The 24,805-nt window shown below is 40.8% G+C and overlaps 1 protein-coding gene across 1 annotated transcript in view; it reads right to left on the reverse strand.

Annotated features, from left to right (window-relative positions):
* Positions 1 to 24,805, reverse strand: part of herpud2 (HERPUD family member 2) — a 51,757-nt gene that overhangs the window by 7,445 nt on the left and 19,507 nt on the right. Inside the window, exons 4-6 of the mRNA XM_072260745.1 lie at positions 22,760 to 22,920; positions 21,498 to 21,623; positions 6,975 to 7,298 (exon numbers count right to left, since the gene is read on the reverse strand). Of these exons, the coding sequence (XP_072116846.1) occupies positions 6,975 to 7,298; positions 21,498 to 21,623; positions 22,760 to 22,920 (611 nt within the window). The remainder of the gene's footprint in view (positions 1 to 6,974; positions 7,299 to 21,497; positions 21,624 to 22,759; positions 22,921 to 24,805) is intronic.

Raw genomic sequence — 24,805 nt, forward strand, 5'->3', positions numbered from 1 at the left:
AAAAGGCTGCGTTCACTCAACCTATTCCTGTAAGGCATGCTCCCCAATCCAGGCAACATACTTGTAAATCTCCTCTGCACCCTTTCTATAGTTTCTACATCCTTACTGTAGTGAGGTGACCAAAACTGAACACAGTACTCCAAGTGCTGACCGGGGTCCTATACAGCTGTAACATTACCTCTCGGCTGTTGAACTCAATCCCACAGTTGATGAAGGCCAATGAACCGTATGCCTTCTCAACCACAGTCAACCTACACAGCAGCTTTGAGTGTCCCAAGATCCCTCTGATCCTCCGCAATGCCAAGAGCCTTACCATTAATACTATATTCTGCCATCACATTTGACCTACCAAAATGAACTACCTCACACTTATCTGGGTTAAACTCCATCTGCCACTTCTCAGCCCAGTTTTACATCCTATCAATGTCCCGCTGTAACCTCTGACAGCTCTTTACACTATTCACGACACCCCCAACCTTTGTGTCATCAGCAAATTTACTAATACATCCCTCCACTTCCTCATCCAAGTCATTTATAGAAATCACAAAGAGTAGGGGTCCCAGAACAGATCCCTAAGGCACACCACTGGTCACCAACCTCCATGCAGAATATGACCCATCTACAACCACTCTTTGCCTTCTCTGAGCAAGTTAATTTTGGATCCACAAAGCAAGCTCCCCTTGGATCTCATGCCTCCTTACTTTCTCAATAAGTCTTGCATGGGGTACCTTATCAAATGCCTTGCTGAAATCCATATACACTGCATCTACTGCTGTACTTTCATCAATGTGTTTAGTCACATCCTCAAAAAATTCAATCAGGCTCGTAAGGCACGACTTGCCTTTGACAAAGCCATGATGACTATTCCTAATCATATTACGCCTCTCCAAATGTTCATATATCCTGCTTCTCAGGATCTTCTCCAGTAAGATTCACTGGTCTATAGTTTCCTGGGCTATCTCTACTCCGTTTCTTGAATAAAGGAACAACATCCGCAACCCTCCAATCCTCCGGAACCTCTACTGTCTCCATTGATGATGCAAAGATCATCGCCAGAGGCTCAGCAATCTCCTCTCTCACCTCCCACAGTAGCCTGGGGTATATCTCATCCAGTCCCGGTGACTTATCCAACTTGATGCTTTCCAAAACCTTCAGCACATCCTCTTTCTTAATGTCAAAATGCTCAAGCTTTTCAGTCCGCTGTAAGTCATCCTTACAGTCACCAAGATACTTTTCCGTAGTGAATACTGAAGCAAAATATTCATTAAGTACCTCTGCTATCTCCTCCAGTTCCATACACACTTTTCCACAGTCACACCTGACTGGTCCCATTTTCACACGTCTTATCCTCTTGTTCTTCACGTACTTGTAGAATGCCTTGGTTTTCCTTAATCCTGCTCGCCAAGGCCTTCTCATGGCCCCTTCTGGCTCTAATTTCATTCCTAAGCTCCTTCCTGTTAGCCTTATAATCTTCTAGGTCTCTGTCATTACTTAGTTTTTTGAACCTTTAGCAAGCTTTTCTTTTCTTCTTAACTAGATTTCCACCAGCCTTTGTACACCATAGTTCCTGTACCCTATTATTCCTTCCCTGTCTCATTGGAACGTACCTATGCAGAATGCCATGCAAATATCCCATGAACATTTGCCACATTTTGCCGTACATTTCCCTGAGGACATCTGTTCCCATTTTATGCTTCCAAGTTCCTGCCTGATAGCTTCATATTTCCCCATACTCCAGTTAAATGCTTCTCTAACTTGTCTGTTCCTATCCCTCTCCAATGCTATGGTAAAGGAGATAGAATTGTGATCACTATCTCCAAAATGCTCTCCCACTAAGAGACCCGACACCTGACTGGGCTCATTTCCCAATAACAGATCAAGTACAGCAACTCCTCTTATAGGCTTATCTACATACTGTGTACACCGGCTGGTGGCATAGTGGCATCAGCGCTGGACCTCGGGGCGAGAGGTCCCGAGTTCAAATCCGGCCGGCTCCCTTGCACGCTCTCCATCTGTGCCTGGGTTGAGTGTCGAGCTAACAACTCGACCTCGTAAAAAAAAAATCTGGAGGGGGATGGGCTCCGCCAGGTTTCAGACGCCCAAGACATGCCGTATGCCAATAATGGGGAAATTAAAATCTCCCACAACAACCCTGTTGTTACTGTTGTTATTGTATCTTTCTAGAATCTGTCTCCCTATTTACTCCTCTATAAAAAAACATGACTTCAACCTTTTCTGCAGCGTGACACTACCTCTGATCAGCAGTGCCACGTCCCCACCTCTTTTGCCTCCCTCCCTGTGCTTTCTGAAACATCTAAAGCCTGGGACTGTATGTAACCATTCCTGCCCTTGAGCCATCCAAGTCTCTGTAATGACCACAACATCATAGCTCCAAGTACTGATCCATGCTCTAAACTCATCCACTTTGTTCATGACACTCCTTGCATTAAAATAGACACATCTCAAACCATCAGTCTGAGTGCATCCCTTTTCGATAACCTGCCTATCCTCCCTCTCACACTGTCTACAAGCTTTCTTGATTTGTGAGCCAACTGCCCCTTCCTCCATCTCTTCAGTTCAGTTCCCACCCACCCCAGCAATTCTAGTTTAAACTCTCCCCAATAGCCTTAGCAAACCTCCCTGCTAGGATATTGGTCCCCCTTGGACTCTATTGCAACCCATCCTTTTTATACAGGTCACTCCTGCCCCAAAAGAGGTCCCAATGGTACAGAAATCTGAATCCCTGCCCCCTGCTCCAATTCCTCAGCCACGCATTTATCCTCTACCTCACTCTATTCCTATACTCACTGTCACGTGACACAAGCAGTAATCCTGATTTTACTACCTTTGAGGTCCTGCTTCTCAACTTCCTTCCTAACTTCCTAACTCCCTGTAGTCTGTTTTCAGGACCTCCTCCCTTTTCCTACCAATGTTGCTGGTACCAATACGTATCACGACCTCTGGCTGTTCACCTTCCCACTTCAGGATGTCGTGGACACGATCAGAAACATCCTGGCACCTGGGAGGGAAAGTTACATCCGCATTTCTTTCATGCGTCCACAGAATCGCCTGTCTGACCCCCTAACTATAGAGTCCCCTATCACTGCTGCCATCCTCTTCCTTTCCCTACCCTTCTGAGCCACAGGGCCAGACTCTGTGCCAGATGCATGGCCACTGTTGCACCCTCCAGGTAAGCCGTCCCCCCCTCCACCCAACAGTATTCAAACAGGAGTACTTATTGTTAAGGGGGGGGAATAGCTACGGGTACTCTCTAGTATCCGACTTTTGCCCTTCCCTCTCCTGACTGTTACCCACTTATCTGTCTCTCAAGGCCCCGGTGTGACTACTTGCCAATAGTTCCTCTCTATTATCTCCTCATTTTCCCTAGAGTTTAACCCAGATGAACACAAGATGTTGCTCCTTAGTCAAATGCAATAAGACAGTACACTGTTATGGGCAAGATACTTAACAGTGTTGCTGAGCAGAGAGATCTTGGGATCCAAGTTCATACTCCTTGAAAGTGGTTACACAGGTCAATAAGGTGGATAAGGTGGTTAAGGTGGCTTATGGAATGCTTGATTTTATTAGTCGAGGCATTGAATTCAAGTCAGGAGGTTATGTTGCACTTTATAAAACTCTGGCTGGACCACATCTGGAGTATAGAGTAGAGTTCTGGTTGCCCCACTATAGGATGGATGTTGAGGTTTTGGAGAGGGTGCAGAAGAGGTTTACAAGGATGCTGTCTGGCTTAGAAGATGTGCTATTATGAGAGACTGGATAAACTTGGGCAGTTTTCTCTGGAGTGTCACAGGCTGAAGGCAGGTTTACAAGATTATGAGAGTCATAGATAGAAAGGTAGTCATAGCCGAATGGTGGTAGTGGGGACGAGCTCCCACTGCTAAACAAATGCTCTTCATGCCATGCATCTCAATCAGCCTCTGACAACCAAGTCCAACTCCTGGCCTTCTCCTAACGTGTGGCATAGTTCTTATGCCCAGCGGAGCTGTTCTCACTGACAGGGCAAAGGCGGGCCACTGGCGTCTTACAACCAGTTGCTCTGGGCAGATGGGGTTCGTTAACCACGGATGATAGCTCATCTAGGAGAGGGAAAACTCCAATTTCAAACCTCCAATGCCTTGCGGCTATACCCACTCACGGGAAAGGCTTTGGGAGTAAACCCTGAGGAAAGATCCAGAGTCGGAGTCCCGAAGGTGGCTGACTGCTGTACCCAGTACTGGCACGGCAACTCCTGCGATGCTGCTGGCATCAAACGCTATCGACATTCGTCGTTCCTGTGGACCTGTCATCAGCATGGAGAGGGGGGTCCCACTGCATGGGCAACAGGCAGATCTCCATATCAATTCTGCCCTGGCTCGCGCCCTGGAGAGGCCACTCCAGCTCAGTGGCTACCAGAGGCGCAGTACCCATGGTCGACCATGACCGACGGAGGCCACACCACACCACAGAAAGAATAGACAGAGCATCTGCTTCCTAGGGTTGAAATGTCGAATACCCAGAGGGCATGTATTGAATGTGTGAGGGAGCTTTTGGGGGGGGGGGGGGCAGGAGATGTGAGTGATAAGTTTTTTTAAAACTCAGAAATGTGGATGCTTGCAATGTGCTGCTGGTATGGTGGTAGAGGCAAATACATTAGAAGTTTTTAAGGAGACGTTTGGATAGGCACATGGATGTAAGGAGGATGGAGGGATATGGACATGGTGTAGATAGGAGGGATTGGTGTTTGGGTGTTTTTGATTTACTTTTTAGCTAGTTCGGCACAACATTGTGGGCTGAATAGCCTGTTTTTATGCTGTACTTTTCTATGTTCTATGGGAGACAGCAGCACCAGTGTCTTCATCTGGATACTACAAAAGAACACTTAATATAGCATAAAAGCACATCTTCCAAAAGATTCAACCTGCTGTTGTATTAACTCACTGCCCAACAGACTATAGGTTACTTGGCATGCCTGGTGTTCAGTGTGGAAGCAATGTCAGAAACATAACAAGAATCGGAATATTTACAGCAAAGCAAGTTTGTGTTTCTCTTGTAAATTAGCTCAAAGATTAACACCAGCGCTTTGCTAGTAAGAAAAACAAATCCCTTGGCCTTTTAACACCATAAAAAAATTAGACTTCATTTTCAGCTCCATGTCTTCCACACACCAAAAAGGCCAAACAGAAATTGGGAATAGGCTGTTACCCTTTTGAAATTGTGGGGCATTCAGTTCAATTAAAAGACCAAAAGAGATTGGAGCAGAATTAGGTTATTTGGCCCATCAAGACTGCTCCTCCATTCCATTTCTCTCTCAACCCTACCTTCCTGCCTTCTCCCCACACCCTCTTTTCAAGAATCAAACAAACTCCCCTTTAAATACATTCAATAACCTGGCCTCCACAGCAGCCTGTGGCAACGAATTCCACAAATTCATCACCCTTTGGCTAAAGAAGTTCCTCCTCATCTCTGTTCTCAATGGATGTCCCTATTTGGCTAAAGAAGTTCCTCCTCATCTCTGTTCTCAATGGATGTCCCTATATTCAGTTGTGCCTGCTGGTCCTAAACTCCCTCACTATAGGAAACATCCTCTCCACATCCATTCTATCCTGGTCTTTAAATATTCAACAGGTTTCAATGAGAATCCCCCCACCCATCTTACAAATTCCAGCAAGTACATGCCCAAAGCCATTAAATGTTCCTCATGTGATAAATGATTCATTTTCAGAATCACTTTCATGAACCTCTTTTATCAGCACATCCTTTCTTAAAGGAGAGGCCCAATCTACTCACAGTGCTCCAAGTGAGGCCTCACCAATGCCTTATAAAGCTTCAGCATTACATCCTTGTTTTTATATTCTAGTCCTCTCAAAATGAATGCTAATATTGCAAACAACAGGAATTCTGCAGATGCTGGAAATTCAAGCAACACACATCAAAGTTGCTGGTGAATGCAGCAGGCCAGGCAGCATCTCTAGGAAGAGGTACAGTCGACGTTTCAGGCCGAGACCCTTCGTCAGGACTAACTGAAGGAACAGTTAGTAAGAGATTTGAAAGTGGGAGGGGGAGGGGGAGATCCAAAATGGTAGGAGAAGACAGGAGGGGGAGGGATGAAGCCAAGATACCCCGTCTGTTATTTATTTTTATTACACACATTCTTTCTCTCACTCTCCTTTTTCTCCCTCTGTCCCTCTGACTATACCCCTTGCCCATCCTCTGGGTCCCCCCCCCCCCCACCGTCTTTCTCCCCAGACCTCCTGTCCCATGATCCTCTCATGTCCCCTTTGCCAATCACCTGTCCAGCTCTTGGCTCCATCCCTCCCCCTCCTGTCTTCTCCTATCATTTTGAATCTCCCCCTCCCCCTCTCAAGTCTCTTACTAACTCTTCCTTCAGTTAGTCCTGACGAAGGGTCTCGGCCTGAAACGTTGACTGTACCTCTTCCTAGAGATGCTGCCTGGCCTGCTGCGTTCACCAGCAACTTTGATGTGTGTTGCTAATATTGCATATGCCTTCCTCACCACAGACTCAACCTGCAAATTAACCTTTAGGGAATCCTGCACGAGGACTCCAAAGCCCCTTAGTACGTCAGTTTTTGAATTTTCTCCCTGTTTAGAAATATTTTTTCCTTTTATTCCTTTTCCAATGTGCATGACCATACAGTTCCCGACACTATTCCATCGCCATCTCTTGCCCATTCTCCTAATCTGTCCAAGTCCTTCTGTAGTCTCTGTACTTCCTCAAAACAACCTGCTCCTCCACCCATCTTTGTACCATCCGCTAACTTTGCCACAAAGCCACCAATTCTGTCATCCAAGTCACTGACATACAACTGACTCCTGCGGAACACCAGTGGTCACCAGCAGCCAATCAGAAAAGGATCCCTTTTTCCCCACTCTTTGCTTTCTGCCGATCAGCCAATACTCTTTCAATGCAAGCACCTTTCCTGTAATACCACGGGCTCTTTTGTTATAATACTTACAAATAAACAAGCAGGATGGCTCCCATCACCATGACAAAACGACTGAAAGAGGAGTAGAAGTAGACGATACTCAGCAAGATGCCTGCACGAGACATAGTGTACATCCAGTCCAACCAGTCACGATTCAGGTCCTCATCATTGAGCACTGGGCCCCCCTGGGCATTCATCTGAATGTTCTGGTTGAAGGGCCTGTTCTCTGGGGCAGCTGCAACGGGAGCAGCTGGGGCATCATCTGGCTGATGAGGCTCCGGATTCACCGGCTCCGAGGCTGCTGGACCCGAGGTCTGAGCTCCGGCTGGACCTGACAGCCTAGCAGCCGCATGGCTAATAAACAAAGGGGAAAGAAACCAGGAGTGAAAGCTCTGCACACAGGGAAAACCTTAAATCACATAATTAGACTCAAACACCCCATCTTTTGGCCACAAAAATGAGAAGAGTCCAAGTTCATGGAGCACTGGTTGTACAGAGCAAGGAATTTGTGACTTTAGGAGGAAAATCTAGTGGAGTAGAAGGAGGAAGAGATGATGCATTTCCTTGTAAATTAACTTAATAGAGAGGTGGCTGGCAAGTTTTTTTTTTATTGCTCCAAACATGAACAGTGGTTTATATTACAAGACAAGGACTTAAATTATTTAGATACACTGGATTCTGATTAATTTGGGCATATCAGAACTGGTACTTTTTGGCCTAATTAGCCGAAGTTTCAAATTTAAAAAAGGTATATAAATAAAAGACACACTACCATTTAACTGCATAGCAAATTATGTATTTAAATAAAACACAGAACAAATTAGAACACTTAATACTACTACAGTACTATAACACTATTAGTTAATAATTGGAGGAATTCATCCAGTGTACCTACACACTGCTACATTCTTTTGATTGAATGTAAATGAACAAAATCAGCGCAGACACTTTGTGCAAACTGCCTATATACAATGGTTTCGTGACTGCATCCTTCAAATCTTCACTTCCATTCAAGATGATTATTGATACCTTCAAATCTTCATAGATACCAACATGAAGTAGTGAAACCATTCCATTTTCACTCCCGGCCATATCTGGCATCTCAAGCCTGAATGCTTGAAACCACAGTGAGCAAAACAGTTCCGAATTGTCTTACAGCTTATTTCTCACCAACTATCAGTGACAAAAAAAATTACTGCATTTCGAACACAAGCACGTGCAACTACCTCTACTTAAAAACTGTTTTCACTAATCATGGTGTTTTGTCTAACAGCTACAAAAGTGCATGTGTCTGATGCTAACGAGAAACTGTTCAATAGTCTCCTACCCCAATTAAATGACATCGTGTCCCAAATAATGAAGGAAATCCAGCTATTTTCTCAATTAGTTTGAGTGTTTTTTTTTAAAAAAAGAGTTGTCCCAAATAGTCAGCTATCAAACATAAATGATGGCTCAATTACCTGGAATCCATTGTATAACTACAAATATTCATTGAGTAAAGACTTTACTAAATTAAAAAAGTTAATTTAAGACCCTGAGTAACAGGTGTATAGATCTGGACTGTAGTACTTGAGGTGTGTGTGTCAGTTGATTCACCTGCTGAATCATTCAGGCTCAGAGACACAAAACTGAAGTGCTGATTGTAGTCACTTTGAAGTGCTTCTTGAGCATGGGATAGATACTCAAATTATTTTCTAGATCACTCTAAACTTCTTCTTCCACTTAGGAAAGTAAGAATGCAGGAGCTAGCTGCATTGTCCCAGGTACCATAAATAAAATAGCTCAAGTAAAATAGTTGTAGTTGAGTTACTGTACTGTTGTGCTCTTGGTTTGTGCCACAGCGTGGCTTTCAAGATAAACGATGGGGCATTAAACTTCTTTTACCCAGTTATCTTCCCCCATCTTGTTAGCAAATGTACAGTTGCCAAAGAACAAGATTGCTACATCAGAGAGAAATGAGGAATTGCTGTGTTCTGTTTCATAGAGACATGGCTCACCCAGGACACGCCAAAAATATTGGTAAAACTAGAGGGCTTCTCAATGCACAGGATGGACTGGACTGTTAATTTGGAAGGCTGCGAAAGTGGGGGGAGGGGAGGTGATCTGTGTTTCATGATAAACTCTTTTGTGGTGCTCGGACATAGCAGTTTTGTCATGCTGTTGTTCTCCCGATCTGGAATTTAAGTGATTAAGTGCTGACCATTCTACTTATCAAGAGTTCTCCTCCATGATCCTGACTGCAGTTTACATATTGCTAAAGGTTGATGTTAAGTGAGCACTCAAGGTACTGAGTGACACCATCAGCAAACAAGAAACAGCCTACCCTGACACTTTCAAATCATTGCTAAAGATTTCAGTCAGGCTTGCTTGAATAAATCTCTCCCCAATTATCACCGGCATATTACCTGCAGCACCAGGAGTCCCAACACACTCAACTGCTGTTATACTACAATTAGTCCACATTTCGGAAAGTCTGATCACATGGCTTTCCTCCTCCTACCTGCATACAGGGAGAGGCTAAAGAGCAAGGCTCCAAAAATAAGGACAATGAAGAGGTGGTCATGGGAGGCAGAGGAGTGGCTATGGGATTGTTTCAAGTTGGTGGACTGGGCTGTGTTCAAGAACTCAGAGGATCTGAATGAACACACCACAGCTGTCACGGACTTTATAAAAATAGTCGAAGATGAGTGTGTCTCCACAAAATCATTGAGTCTTCCCCAACCAGAATCCCTGCATGAACCATGAGATCTGCATCTGCTAAGAGCCAGATCAGCAGCATTCAGGTCTGCCGACTAAAAAAAATACAACTGATCCAGGTACAATCTCTGAAAAGCCTTCTCATGTGTGAAGTGGCAATTCTAGACCGATTTTGAATCGCTGAAGGATGCTCAACAGCTGTGGCAGGGTTTAAACACCTTCACCTCCTACAAAATGAAACCAAGTGACAATAAGGTTTTGCTCCCAGATGAGGTCAATGCCATTTATGCTTGCTTTAACCAATAAAACATGGAAGCACCTTCATGAATTCCCACAGCCCCACGAAAACACTGATTTCAGTCTCTGAGGCCAATGTGAGAGCATCCTTCAGGAGGGAGAACTCACAGAAAGCATCCAGCCCAGACGGGGTACCTGGCTGAGTCCTAAAGACTTGTGCAGATCAACTGCCAGGAATTTTCACTGATATCTTTAACGTCTTGCTTCAGCAGTCTGAGGTACCCACCTGCTTCAAGCAGGCTTCAATGATACCGGTGCCCAAGAAGAATATGGTAACCTGCCTCAATGTCTTTCATCCAGTAAGACTTGCATCCACTGTGATAAAGTGCTTTGAAGGCTGGTGATGAAACATACCAACTCCTGCCGAAGTTGAGACTATGATCCACTCCAATTTGGCTATCGTCGCAACAGGTCAACTCTTAATCAACCCTGGAACATCAGGACAGCAAAGATGTATACTTCAGGATGTTCTTCATTGACTGCAGCTCGACATTCAATGCTATCATACTGTCAGAACCAATCAACATGTTTTAAGACCTAGACCATAACACCTCCTTGAGCAACTGCATCCTCCATTTCCTCATTTGCAGACCTTAGTCATTTTTGATTGGCAACAGTATTACCTTCACAATCTCCACAAAACTGAGCTTAGCCCCCTTCTGACTGTGAGTCTAAGCACAGGGCCAAAGCCATATTCAAGTTTGTTAGTGACTCCACTGTTATTGGCCGAATTAAAGGTGGTGACAAATCAGCATTAGAGGTGGGAAGATTGAAATTCTAGTTGAGTGGTGCCACAACAACCACCTCTCACTCAATGTCAGCAAGACCAAGGAGCTGATTATTGACTACAGCAGCAGGAAACCAGAGGTCATGAGCCAGTCTTCATCAGGGGGTTAATGGTGGAGAGGGTCAGCAACTTCAAAATCCTCGGTGTATTCATTTCAGAGGATCACACAAGTGCCATTAAGAAGAAGGCATGGCTATGCCTGTACTTTCTTAGAAGTCTGCAAAAACTTAAGACATATCTATAGATGTGCTGTGGGAGGTATACTGATTTGTTGTATCATGGACTGGTATAGAAACACCAATGTCCTTGAATGGAAAATCCTACAAAAAGTAGTGGATACAGCCCAATCCACCATGGTTAAAACCCTCCCCACCACTGAGCACATCCACACAGAGTGCTGTTGCAGGAAAGCAGAATCCATCATCAAGGATGTCCACCATTCATGTCATGATTTCTTCTTGCTGCTGCCATCAATAAATGACTCTCTTGAAGCACCAGATGGAGTAAGTCGCACTTGACTTTGCTCCATTTTTTTCATTTATTTACCACCCGTTTAGTATTCACATTGAAGTGTTTACAATATTTTTATATGCTTGAATTTTGACTTTTAATTCTTGGAAATGACAACCAGAGGGAAAAAGGCACTAACCGAGAGCAAGGAAACCGACAATGGAAATGGAGAAGGCGGCGACCCTAAACAGTCTAAACAGGCACAACTGATTTTGGAAGTTATATCCAAACTTTTGGATGACAAACTTGATAAATTTGATAAAAGCTTTTCTAATCTCGAGATAAAGTTAAATAATATTAAAGATCAACTCGGAGCAATTAAACGTGAGAATGAAGAGCAACAACTAATTTCGGATCTTGATAAAAATGGCAGACAAAGAGACTGCAGATTGAGCTCGCTGGATAAGAAAGAAATCTCGACCACTCAGGCATTGGAACGATATAAAGGTCATTGACCTGGAAAACTGCAGTCACAGACAGAATCTACAGATTATAGGACTTCGTGAGGACGTTGAAAGTGGTGATCCCACTAAGTTTTTTGCTCAATTTTTAATGGAGGTATTCGGTACTGAAATGTTTTCTAACCCCCCTATATTAGACCGCGCTCATTGCTCGTTAAGGGTTAAACCTCCGAAAGATTTAAAACCCAGAGCCGTTGTTCTACAATTCCACTATCTGCATACTAAGGAGCATTTAATTCGAGTTGCATATCGGAAAGGAGAGATTGAGCATGGGGATCTCAGATTTCGTTTGGTGGAAGATTTTAGTCCAGAGTTGTTACAAGGGAAGTCTCTTTTTAAGTCGGTGATGTCAGAATTATACCAAAGGAAATTACACCCTGCGTTGTTATATCCAGCGCGTTTAAGGGTTGTTTTGCCAGATAAATCACGTAAATGGTTTAAATCAGTGACGGAAGCACATCAATTTCTTGAAGATCTTGACTAGTTTTCAACTGTTTAATAAATTTACTGCTTTCTAATGTTTGAATGTAGTTATTTATTAGTTTAAAACTAACGTGTAGATTTGCCTTTAAAGTTCAGGAATTCTCATTCCTGGTTGGATTATACCTGTATATTTTTTTGGAGTATAGATGTTTATTATGCTTTTATGTTAAGATTTCTTTTCTCTTATTATTTTATGTAAGTATTTTTAACTGTTCGTTTAACATTTTGGTGACTGATTTTTTTTTTCGAAATATTAATAAGATTGTATTTTGTTTCATTTTTCAAGATTTCGCCTTTCAAAATGTCTCACAAGTTTTTTTCTTGGTATTTCTCTCATAATGTTTTGTTCGTGGGTGGTTTATTACATTCCTTCCATTTGGAGTTATGCCTTCATGAGGGTTGGGGGTAATGTATTTGGGATTAGTTAGTGTACTGGTTGGCTATTGGTCAGCTTCTTTTCAGGCGTGGTGGGTGGGGGACGGGATTTCTTTTAGTTTAATATTTTCCAATTGGGATGTTCTGAAACTACAAATATGTTTGAATTGTTGTAGATTCCGGTTCCTCTTTAAACTTTTTCCTCTTCCTGAGTCATGGGTTTCCCGTGCAGTAAGGTTAACCCTTTGCATACCATTTGGCTTAATGTAGTAAAGTGGATAATGTTATTAATTTTGTTTCATGGAATGTAAATGATTTGAATCATCCAATTAAACAGAAGAAGATTTTTAAAGTTTTCATAGACTGAATATTCAGAATATCTTTGCTCAGGAGACTCACGTGAGGAGGGTGGATAATCAGTGTTTTTTTGGGTTTTAGAAGGAACAACAGTTTCATTCCAATTCACAATCTAAGGCAAAAGGAGTCTCTATTTTTATAGACTCCTCGATTTCATTTGTTCATTATGAAACAATTTCAGCCCCGATTGGTAGATTTCTGTTAATTACTGGCTTACTTTATAATCAAAAAGTTGTTTTGGTTAATATTTATGCACCAAATACTGACTATTCTGAATTTTTAAAGCATTTATTTGCATCTTTTCCTAATGTAAATGAATATAAGTTGATACTGGGTGGGGACTTTAATTGTTGCTTGAATTCTTTGATGGATAGGTCTGCCCCAATCAAATATCTCCAAACAAATCCACTATTTTTATTAACTCCTTTTTAGTTGATTCCGGGATCTTAGATGTTTGGAGGCTTTTGCATCTTAATGAGAAAGAGTTCTCATTTTTTTCCCATGTTATTTGAGAATTGATTTTTTTTTATTGATTCTTGACTAGTTTCTTCTGTTATTGCATGTGAATATGATGCAATTACTATCTCTGATCATGCACCTCTGAAACTATCAATTAAATTCACTGACGTAATTTCTAGTGCTAGACAATGGAGATTCAAAGCCACTTTGCTTCAGGATTCAAACTTAGCCAATTTTATTAAAGAACAGACTGATTTTTTCTTTTCAACTAATTCTACGGATGAAATTTCCAGTGGAATATTGTGGGATACTTTTAAAGCATATATTTGTGGGCAAATTATTTCATATTCTGCTGGATTGAAAAAATGCATTAATAATGAAATATGTACATTGGTTGATAAGATTAAAGAAACTGATAAAAAATATTTTGTTGCTCCTAATCTAAAACTCTATAAAAAGAGGGTTGAACTTCAGATGCAACATAATTTGTTATTAATTTCCCTGATTGAAAATCAATTACTTAAAACTAAGAGTCAATTTTATATACATGGTGATAAATCAGGTAAATTATTGGCAGACCAACTGAAAGCTGCTTCGGCTAAACGTCTGATTAGTAAAGTTTCTAAACGGGATGGTACCCTGACAGTTGATCATGACAAAATTAATAAACCTTCTCAAGAATTTTATACCTCTCTATATCAAGCGGAATTTCCTGAAGAATCTACCATAATGCATGAACTTTTAAGGAAATTGAACATTCCGAATTTACCACTTAATGAACGCTTAGAACTAGATGCATCCATTACGGAAGATGATATTAAGAAAGCAATTTTTGCGATGAATACTGGAAAAGCACCAGGTTTGGATCGATTTACAGAAGAATTTTATAAATCTTTTTCCAATTTACTTTCACCATGGCTATGTAAAATTTTTAAGGATGCCTTACTTGTAGGTAAATTACCACAATCCTTTTATGAAGCATCCATTTCTTTAATCCCTAAAAAAGATAAAGACCTTATTGATTGTGCATCATATAGACCTTTAACTTTGTTGAATATAGATTCCAAATTTTTTTCTAAAATAATAGCAAATAGATTGGAAAAGGTACTGCCACAAATTATTTCTGATGATCAGACAGGATTTATTAAAAATCGTTTCTGGTATTTCAATGTTAGGAGATTAATGAACATTGCATATACTCCTTCATCTAAAGTTCCGGAATGTGTTATTTAGCTTGATGCCAAGAAGGCGCCTGACAGAGTTGAATGGAAATATTTATTTAATGTGCTTGAGAGATTCAACTTTAGCCCAAATTTATTTCTTGGATTGAACTGATATATCATTCACCTTTGACTTCCATAGTTACCAATAATCAGAGATCCCCCTCTTTTAGGCTTGTCAGAGGTACTAAACAGGGTTGTCCGTTAAGTCCTTTATTATTTGATATAGCTTTGGAACCCCTGGAAATTGCCTTTCATGATTCACCCAATATATTTGGAATTACTCATGGGAAGGAGATGCATAAGGTATCATTATATGCAGATGACTTGTTACTATATATCTCTAACCCAGAGAAATCCATCCCGACAGTTTTATCACTACTAGCTCAGTTTAGTAATTTTTCTGGTTATAAACTAAATATTATTAAGAGTGAGCTTTTTCCATTAAATATGCAAGTTCCAATTTATAGACAATTACCATTTGAATTAATTACTGATTATTTTACTTATTTGGGTGTCAAAATTACTAAAAAAAATAAAGATCTATTTAAAGTTAACTTTCTACCTTTAATTGACCATGTTAAACAATTGTTTACTAAATGGTCCCCATTGTCTTATCATTGATTGGTTGAATTAATGCTATTAAAATGACTGTTTTACCTAAATTCCTGTATTTATTTCAAATGGTACCAATTTTTATCTCAATCCTTTTCTGATATTATTGATTCTAAAATTTCTTCATAAATATATATCAGAATAAAAATCCTAGATTGAGTAAGAAATATCTACAGAAATCAAAAAAGGATAGTGGTTTAGCATTGCTGAACTTTAGATTTTATTATTGGGCAATTAATATCCAGTATTTAATGTTTTGGTTGCAAGATTGGGATGAAATTCATTGTCCACGATGGGTGAACCTTGAGGGTGAGTCTGTGCAGGGGTTCCCATTAGCTTCTATTTTAAGAGCTTTGCTCCCCTTTGCATTAACCAAATTGAATAAACAAATAATTAATCCAATAATTAAACATACAATACGAATATGGTTTCAATTTCGCAAAGTTTTTGGATTGAATGAATTTATTTTATCTAGTCCTATTATATCTAATTTTTTCTTTCAACCTTCTAGAATTGATCAAGATTTTTCCTTATGGAAAACAAGGGGAATAACATGCTTTCGTGATTTATCCATGGATAATTGTTTCATGTCCTTTGAACAATTATCTAATAAATATAAGTTGCCTAGTTCACATTTTTCCAGATATCTGCAGATAGAAATTTCTTTGAATGGTATTTTACCTAATTTTGCAATATTTCATCCAACTAATATTACAGAAAAAATTTTTAGGTTTAAATCCCTATCAGAAGCGCTTAATAGCAGTTTTGTATGATTTAATTACGAAAATACATCTAGGTACATCTGATAAAATAAAAAGTGAATGGGAAAGAGAACTTCAGGTACCTTTACCTATTGAGAAATGGGACAAAATTCTTCAACTAGTTAATACTTTCTCAATGTGTGCTAGACATACACTGATACAATTTAAAATAGTCCATAGGGCTCATATGTCTAAGGATAAATTAGCTCGTTTTTACTGACATAAATCCTGTGTGTGACAGATGTAACTCTGAGGTGGTCTCTCTCACACATGTTTTGGTCTTGCTCTCTTTTAGATAAATATTGGAAAGATATTTTTGATATTATTTCAACAGTTTTGCATATTAATTTAAAACCTCACCCTCTTACTGCAATTTTTGGATTACCAGTGACCGATGTTGCTCATTTATCCTTTTCAGCTGCCATTTGATTGCATTTGTTACACTAAAAGCTAAAAGGTCCATCTTACTTAAATGGAAAGATTCTGATCTTCCTACTACTTTTCAATGGTTTTCTCAAACTATATTATGTTTAAACCTGGAAAAAATTAGGTGTGGCATGGTTGATTCTTCAGTTAAATTTGAAGAAACCTGGAGACCATTTATTCAACATATGATGTAAGCTGTTCCTTTCAGAACCTTTTACTTATAATAAAATAAAATAATCTTTTACTTATCTATGGAGGAATGCAGTTAATGACAAATAATGTTCTTATCTGAGGGAATAGGACATCCAGTTTTTGATTTTTTTTCCAGTTCAGGGGGTTCTTTATAAATTGGGAGGCCTGAATTATATATTTTACTCAAATTATGTTTGTATATGTTAACCATTATCAATGCTACAGTGATCTCTTTGTATCATCAGTATTGTTATGTATATTAATCTGAAATTTAATGAAAAGATTGAAAAAGAAAGAAGCCTCAGGACCCACACTGCTGTTATTACCCCACAAACATCAGGCTGTTGAATCAGAGGGAATAACTTCACTCGCTTCCCTCCCCCCTCACCACTGAACTGTTCCCACAACCTATAAGTTCACTTTCAAGGACACTACAAATAATTTTCTAAATATTTATTGTTTACTTATTTAGTGTTATTCCTCCTTTCTCATTTTGTATTTGCACAGTAGTAGTTGTTCATCTTATTGGGGCCGTCCTTCATTGATGTTATTGTGTTTCTTGTATTCACTGTGAATGCCCATGAGAAAATCAATCTCAAGGTTGTATATGGTGACATGCATGTTCTTTGATAATAAATTTACTTTGAACTTTAAAGAGTCATCGCTTGGACTCTATTTAAATGTACTTTATTGTTGCCGGTGACATGGTAAAAATCCTGATCACCATGTCACCAGAGGGATGGAATTTACACTTGATACAGGGAGTAGCCAAGCAGTCATTGGTTACAGGACTTCGTGATGACTTTCCTGTTGGCAGCCTGCAGGGACCTGATTTTCATTGCAATTGGATTTCCGAAGATAGTGACCATTACACCATCCTCTTTCCAGGCATAGATGAGGATATAAATTCATAGCTGATCTCTCACTACTAGGGCTTGGAACTTCAGCAGGGATACTAACTGCTACTGCTGGTTTGTTTCTTGGCAGTGTGTGGCCTTTGAATTCATCAGGGTGGAGAAAAGCAGGACCAAATGGTTTACTGGTGAACAGGGCCAAGGTGCTCAATTAAGGACAGGGCAATTAGTTTAAATATGCCACAGATTAATTACTGGAATCCATCCCAATTTATTGATTCATCGAAAACAGTCAGTGTAAATTCACAATTGAATGCTTTCTAAAGTTTGGCAAGTTTTCTGAAGTGTTCTAAATGGAAAGGCGCTTAAAAAGCCCATGGGACTAAGAGTCTCCAGTGTCTGGAAACAGAGGGGAACAGTGGACAGCTATTTTTGTGACGAGAGGGCTGTTATCAGTGAAGTTCACTGGGCTCAGTATTGCATTTTGTGATAGACGCAATTGATTTAGATCCAAATTCAAGGGACACGATAAAGCCATCAATAACTGACACAAAGATTGCCTGTGGAGGAGGAAGGCTTTCAATTACACAAATATATTTCATGTAATTCTTCCATTCTTTGCGGGAATGGGACCCGCTCTCGGGGTCTCATGACCAGTTGCTTGTCAATATGCCTTCAGAGTGCCAGTTTTTCGTGGCTCTGGGGGGGGGGGGGGGGGGGGGCGAGTTTAAGGTTGGTGCTGCTGCAGAAAACTGGTGTGTCGTGGGGGACAGAAGATCGTAAGCAGTGAGCTGGCTGTGTGCCCAGAGACCCGAGATCTTTGGGCACTGAACTCAGAAAAAGTGATTTAAGAGACTTAACACCATAAATCAGTGAGTTGTTTTGTTATGTCTCTCCTCTCGCTGTGAAACAGGGACACTTCTTTCTCTTATTAGGGAGAGAGAGAGAGCCTGTGGTATGTTGAATTACTGAGTGAACGAGTAGTCTTCGGGATACTGCAAGTCTGTGTCTTTATTGATGCTTTGCTGCTCGCTTGAATCCTCGCTGGGGGTGCTGATGCTTTTTCGCTGGTGGAGGAGGGTGGGGTCGTCACTTTGCTGCTGCTTATGCATGGGAGGGAGTATCTGGGGAGGGCTTCAGGGTTATAACATTTAACTGTCATTCATTCTTTCTGGCGCTCCTCTGTTTTTGATGTTTGTGAAGAAAAAGAATTTCAAGATGTATATTGTATACATTTCTCTGACATTAAATTGAACCTATTGAATTGATAGATGAACTGGTTGGTTGGGAAGGAAAGTGGCAAATGAACTCAGGGAGGTGCAAAAAGGCTAGCAATACCTTGTTGAGAAACATGGCGTAACAGAGGCACACGGGAGAGCAAGTTCACAGATCCAAGTGTACAGCAGACAGGTTGATAACTAGGGATTGCTTTCTTTTATTAGGTAGCATATACTATAGAACAGAATTTATACTAGCTCTGTGTACAAAACTAGTTAAGCCACAATTCGAGAAACCTGTACTCTTCTGGTCATCACATCACAAGAAATATCTGACTACATTGGAGATACAAGGAATGTTTCCAGCCATGATAAAAAAAGATAACATAAGCTGGGATCATTCCGTGTTGAGTTGAGGCCAAGGTGTGGTTCTACTGAGATGCCAACCAATATGAGGGGGCTAGCCAGAGCAAGTAGAGGGACTCATCTCCCTTAGCAAAGTTGTTTAAAGAGAAGTACTTGGTAGAAAAATTAGGAAGTTGAGGGGAAAGAAAAAGTTTCACCTAGAATATTATGGGATCTGGAACTCACTTGCCTGAAGTGTAGGAAGCAGATAGCCTTTTATTTTAACAATATTTAGATGGTATTTGGAAGAGCCATGATCTATGGATTCAGTGTGGAAACTAAGTAGAGGTTAGATTCCACAACTGGCAGATACAGTACTTAGTATCCAGGATTTTACAATTGCATGAATTGTCAGTGTATTTACAAGCTCTGTCCAGCAAGTGGCTCCATAGAGCCACACTCAGCATTACAACTAGATTAGATTCGATTCAACTTTATCATTGCGCTGAGTACAGATACAAAGCCAATGAAATGCAGTTAGCATCTAACCAGAAATGCAAAGAATAGTGTTATTGACAAAATAACTGCGAATAAAAAGTAAGTGCTACAGCACATAAATATAAAAGTACTGAGACAGTACAATATGGGTGCAATACTGCTTAGCGCTGTGATGTGAGGTTCAGCAGGGTCAAATCCTCAGGGAAGAAACTCTTCCTGTGCCTGCCGGTGAGGGAGCGGAGGCTCCTGTAGCGCCTATCAGATGGGAGGAGAGTAAAAAGTCCACGGTTAGGGTGAGATGCATCGTTGATAATGCTTTTCGCCCTGCCCCGGCAGTGTTTATGGTAGATGTTCTCAATGATGGGCAATTGGGTGCCGATAATCTGCTGGGCAGTTTTCGCCACATGCTGGAGTGCTTTGCAGTCGGATACGGGACAGTTGCCATACCACACTGAGATGCAGTTGGTGAGTATGCTCTCAATAGTACAGCGGTAAAAGTCCGACAGTATCCTGGAACAGAGGTGAGCTTTCTTGAAGCTCTGCAGGAAATAAAGGCGCTATTGCGCCTTTTTGATCATGATGGAGGAGTTCAGGGACCAGGTGAGATCCTAGGAAATGTGGACACCAAGGAATTTGAAGCTTGATACACGCTCCACTACAGCTCCGTTGATGTAGATGGGGACGCGAGTGTGGCTCCCAGCATGCCTGAAGTCCTTGGTCTTCTGGGTGTTAAGGGCCAGGTTGTTGTTGGCACACCACGCGGCCACTGCTGGACCTCGTCCCTGTAGGCCGTCTCGTCATCCCCTCTGATCAGGCCAACCACCTAGGTGTCATCTGCGAACTTGACTATGGAGTTAGAACCATGTACAGAAATGCAGTCATAGGTGAAAAGGGAGTACAGAAGAGGGCTCAGCACACATGAAGATGTGGAAATGTCTCAAACGTATTTAAACATAGGTTTGCTATATTACATTTCCAAAACATTTGGAACAGTTTACTTATAAAAATAGTAAAATCTAAATTGTATTTGCTTTCTAAATGCAAATTAGAACTTGTTCAATCCTTCCCCCACCAACTCCTCTGATGAAAATTATATGGTAATTATACTTTAAACAACATATTTATGGTTAAAAAGCTTCAGATTAATGCCATCTTTGCTGGAGGAGTTAGCAGTAGCTGTTGGATAATACTCTAGAACTTCAACCGGGTTACATTACTCTTCTATATTCTTCCAACAATATCAGAATTAGAAATATGAAATGACATGGCTGATATTAATTACATTTTCCTGATAATATGAAAAAGATACATCTTTGCATAACCCACTTTATATCTTGTGGAGTTCAGGAAGGAGCAGTTGGGAGAACACACACAAGTCCTCAATCAGGTGGGTTCAGTGATGAAAAGGGTGAGTAGCTTCAAGTTCCAGGGAGTCAACAGCTTCGAGAATCTGTCCTGGGCCCAACACATCAATGCAACCATGAAGGTGGCACACCAGCAGCAATATTTCATCAAGAGTTTGAGGAGATTTCATGTGTCACCAAAGACACCAGCAAATTTCTGCAGATGTATGGTGGAGAGCATGCTGATTGGCTGCATTAATACCTGGTATTGAGGCTCCAATGTACTGGATTGAAAGAGGCTAAAGAGAGTTGTACACAGCCACCTCCATCACAGGGAAAATCCTTTGCACCACCAAGGACATCTTCAAAAGGCAGTGCTTCAATTAGGTGGCATTCATCATTTAAGAACCCTCACTATCCAGTCCATGCCCTATACAGGGGCCCGAAGACCAACATTTAAAATTTTAGGAATTGGTTCTTCCCCTCGACTGTCATATTTCTGAATAGACCATGAACACTATCCCACTATAACTCTTTCAATATTTATTTTTCATAATTTTCATACTTCCACTGTGTTTTTGTCACAAAGCAAATTCCATTACATTCTGTACGTCAATGATAATAAATCTGATTCTAATTGAGGTCAGAGTACTTACTACTGCCAGTAGTACTGTCGAGCGTACATTTGCTGCCACCAGAGCACATGATGTGGACTGTACATGGGATAAACTGGAAAGCCAACCGGAATCACTGGTTGCATAGGAACCTGGCCTCCTCCATGTCTGAAAGGAATCAGGTATCACAGTTTAGCAGAGAAGGGAGACAAAAAATATGATTATTATGAATCTTTGATCTACACAGGATTGGCAAGGTGGCCTTCTGATACTCTGACAGTTTGCTGTATTTTATATTTTCCAATTGATTTTCCCTTTAGCTTTACATCCTTGACTTTGAAACCTAATCAAATATAACACTAACATTACCGCACACATTTTATAGATTCAGATTCATTTATTTATCACGTACATCAAAACGTAGTAAAAATGCATCATTTGTGCAATCCCAACCTAGGACAAACGCACCATCGGAAGAGCACCTTGTGACTTTGTTCGATTTTCACCTTTGCTCTGATCCAGCCAGACTCAAATCTCAGTTCCCAATCTCTGCAATGCCAGCATCCAGAGATAATCGTAAACGTATGTACGTTACCAAGATCAATACCAGAGGCATGTCAACAATTTGTGATGAAAGTAACATAAAAAATCCCAAGAACCAGACATAGGCTTGGCGCATATCAAGCCAGAGACACTGGGGAAATAACCCACCAAAAAAAAAAAGGGCAGTGATATAACTTATGAGTCAAGTGGGTAATGCAACACTGAAACTTTACACTAAAGCATTAGGGTATACAAGGCACATTTAAAGAAGGTACTCTGATGACAAATCTAACTAAACACAGGATCTTGATTTAGGAGTAAATAAAGGTATGTATATCAGCGTTTTTCATAGTTAATGGAAGGTGTGGCAGTGGCTAAAACAAGATTGCATTATTCCCGAACAGTAGTAACAAGAAAGTACAAGTGTTTTTGTGACTGATCAGCTGGGTACAAAGTGTTCAGTATTTTTGAGATAGAAAAGATATAGGGTTGAAGCTTAGAATGGGACCAAAAGTAGAACAGAAAGTGAACAATTTGCTATAACCAGAGGAATACTTCCCAACTCCCACACAATCATTATGCACAATAACACTCCACCATCAATTTAACATTCCTTCCCTCAGATCACTTCGAAACATCAACACTAAAACCTACTGCAGTACTTGAAGAAAACAAAGCAACACCTCCCACACACTTCAAAATCAGTCACACCCTGCAAATAATCTGGATGATGTGGCATCCTCTTTTAACAATCTACCTACCCTTGGATCACACGTTGGAGTCTTTGGCTCTGTGCAAGGTTTAAAGTAACCTGAGAGGGGCTACGATGCCTCAGATCAGTGGGATTGGAAGCTGGGTGTCCACTTACAGATTCTTGACTTGAAGATAGAGTGGGTGCTGGGGTACTTGAATTTTCAGAACTCTGAAGAGAGAAGCAAGACTTGTAAATACATTTGTTTAGCAGAAACTCAGAAGTGAACAGGAATCATTCCATCCCTGGACTCCTCGGTTAATGGTAGGGGTCCATGCAATAAATAAAAGTTGGGAACTAGGCTCATGCACGCTGTCCATTAATGGTTATTGAACTGAAAAATTAAGCTTTCTCTCCCTATGTACCAGACTGAATCCAAAAATCCTCATTTTATTCCACATCCATACTTCAGTCTTTAACCAAAATAATCTAAATCTTAAACTGCATGTTTCCTTTATAAATTACAAACATTCCCAACTCCCAAACAGCAGTATTTCCTGGGAAACAATAATAGGGGCAAAATGTTGGAGACCAGTCAGCCTTTGACAGGTGAAACAATAAGAAGAGTCAACCACTCATTAAGCTCAACATCAATCTCACCTGCTATTTCTCCAATCTACATGGCAGAAGCCTGACCACTGTCTCCACACTCCTCACTGATCACAATGGACATTTCAAGTGAAAGCTCAGCTTCACCACTATGCCGGTTCTTAAAATACAACAATGCTGCAAGGATAAAGCTCTTCCAGAAGCACAGCACGTAAATTTGCCTTTTATCTTCACAAACACACAAATCAAAGTACAAACTAAAACACATTAACTGCCATTTTGTATTTCTTACGATGGAGTTTCAAATGACAATTTGTCGTGGCCAACTAACCAACCAAACCAGGTTGGGTTCTGAGAGGAAATAGCAACAGCAGGGGCAAATCTAAACGGTCATAGGCCCACCAGAGATCAGTTTTGAACCTTGGGTGACCAGAGCTGAGGCAGAAATCCTACACACAGCACTGTTCAGCCTGTGTATTTCACACAATGAAAACTTGGCAACACTTTCCTTGTAAATTTCAGGAAATTTCAAAGAACATAAAGTTAGTGAAATACACTGAAACAATCAACACCTTCTGCTGCTGCCGCCTTCTCCTCCAGCCTTATTTTTTGCCAGTAGTCACCACCCAAGATTGTAGACCCTCTCCCACTTGCAGAATTCTCTTTAGCCCGGTACTATGTGTGGACCTTTCTTCACTAACTACCAACTACGACACTATCTCAAAATTTCCACATTTATTTCCAAACTTACATTCAGTAAGAACCAACACAGCGTCCTCAAGCCTACAAGCACAGGGTTATTGTTTGGCAAACTGATTTCAACTTCATTGACCAAATGCCAGCTCTCAGATAGCCACAGATACCTTTCACTGAACATCAGATTACTGTCCCCCCAAAAGGTCACCGACTTCATTTCCTCAAATTTTCTTTCACAGCTTCCTGCCTTAGAATCCACTTTCACCTGTTCCCCAACATCCACAGGCAGGGCTGTTCTGGCAATGCTACTATTTCAATCCATTTTTAACCCTACAGAACTTATTTCTTCCTACCTTAGCTCTATCCTTTCACACCTTAGCCAATTTATTCTTACCAGCATCTGAGCATCTCTGATACCCTCTACTACAGCATAGGTAGCCAATCACTCTGCATCTCTATCTCACACCAGATAACAGGTGCCCTTTTTTTTCTTCCAAATGGCCCCCTCATCTGGCTGACCTCCTGGTAATGAAGAACTTCTTTAAACCTCAGACACTTCCTTCAAGCTGAAATGTACAGCAATAGATTCTACTTGTTGAGAAATGCCCCGTTGTGGGTGATGTGGAAATACTTGTTTCAGATCATATTTAGGCACCTGCATCCAACTCTTATTTTAATATATTGGTTTTGATTACAGATCTCTGCTCTCAACCAGAACAGGAAAATTTCACCATGTTTGCAAACAATTTCTACCCTGTTCTCACTTTCACATGTTCCATCTGATACTTCCTTTCCTATTTCTCATTGCTAT

The sequence above is a fragment of the Mobula birostris genome, chromosome 1 (genome assembly GCF_030028105.1).
Source record: "Mobula birostris isolate sMobBir1 chromosome 1, sMobBir1.hap1, whole genome shotgun sequence".
Taxonomy (NCBI): Eukaryota; Metazoa; Chordata; class Chondrichthyes; order Myliobatiformes; family Myliobatidae; genus Mobula; species Mobula birostris.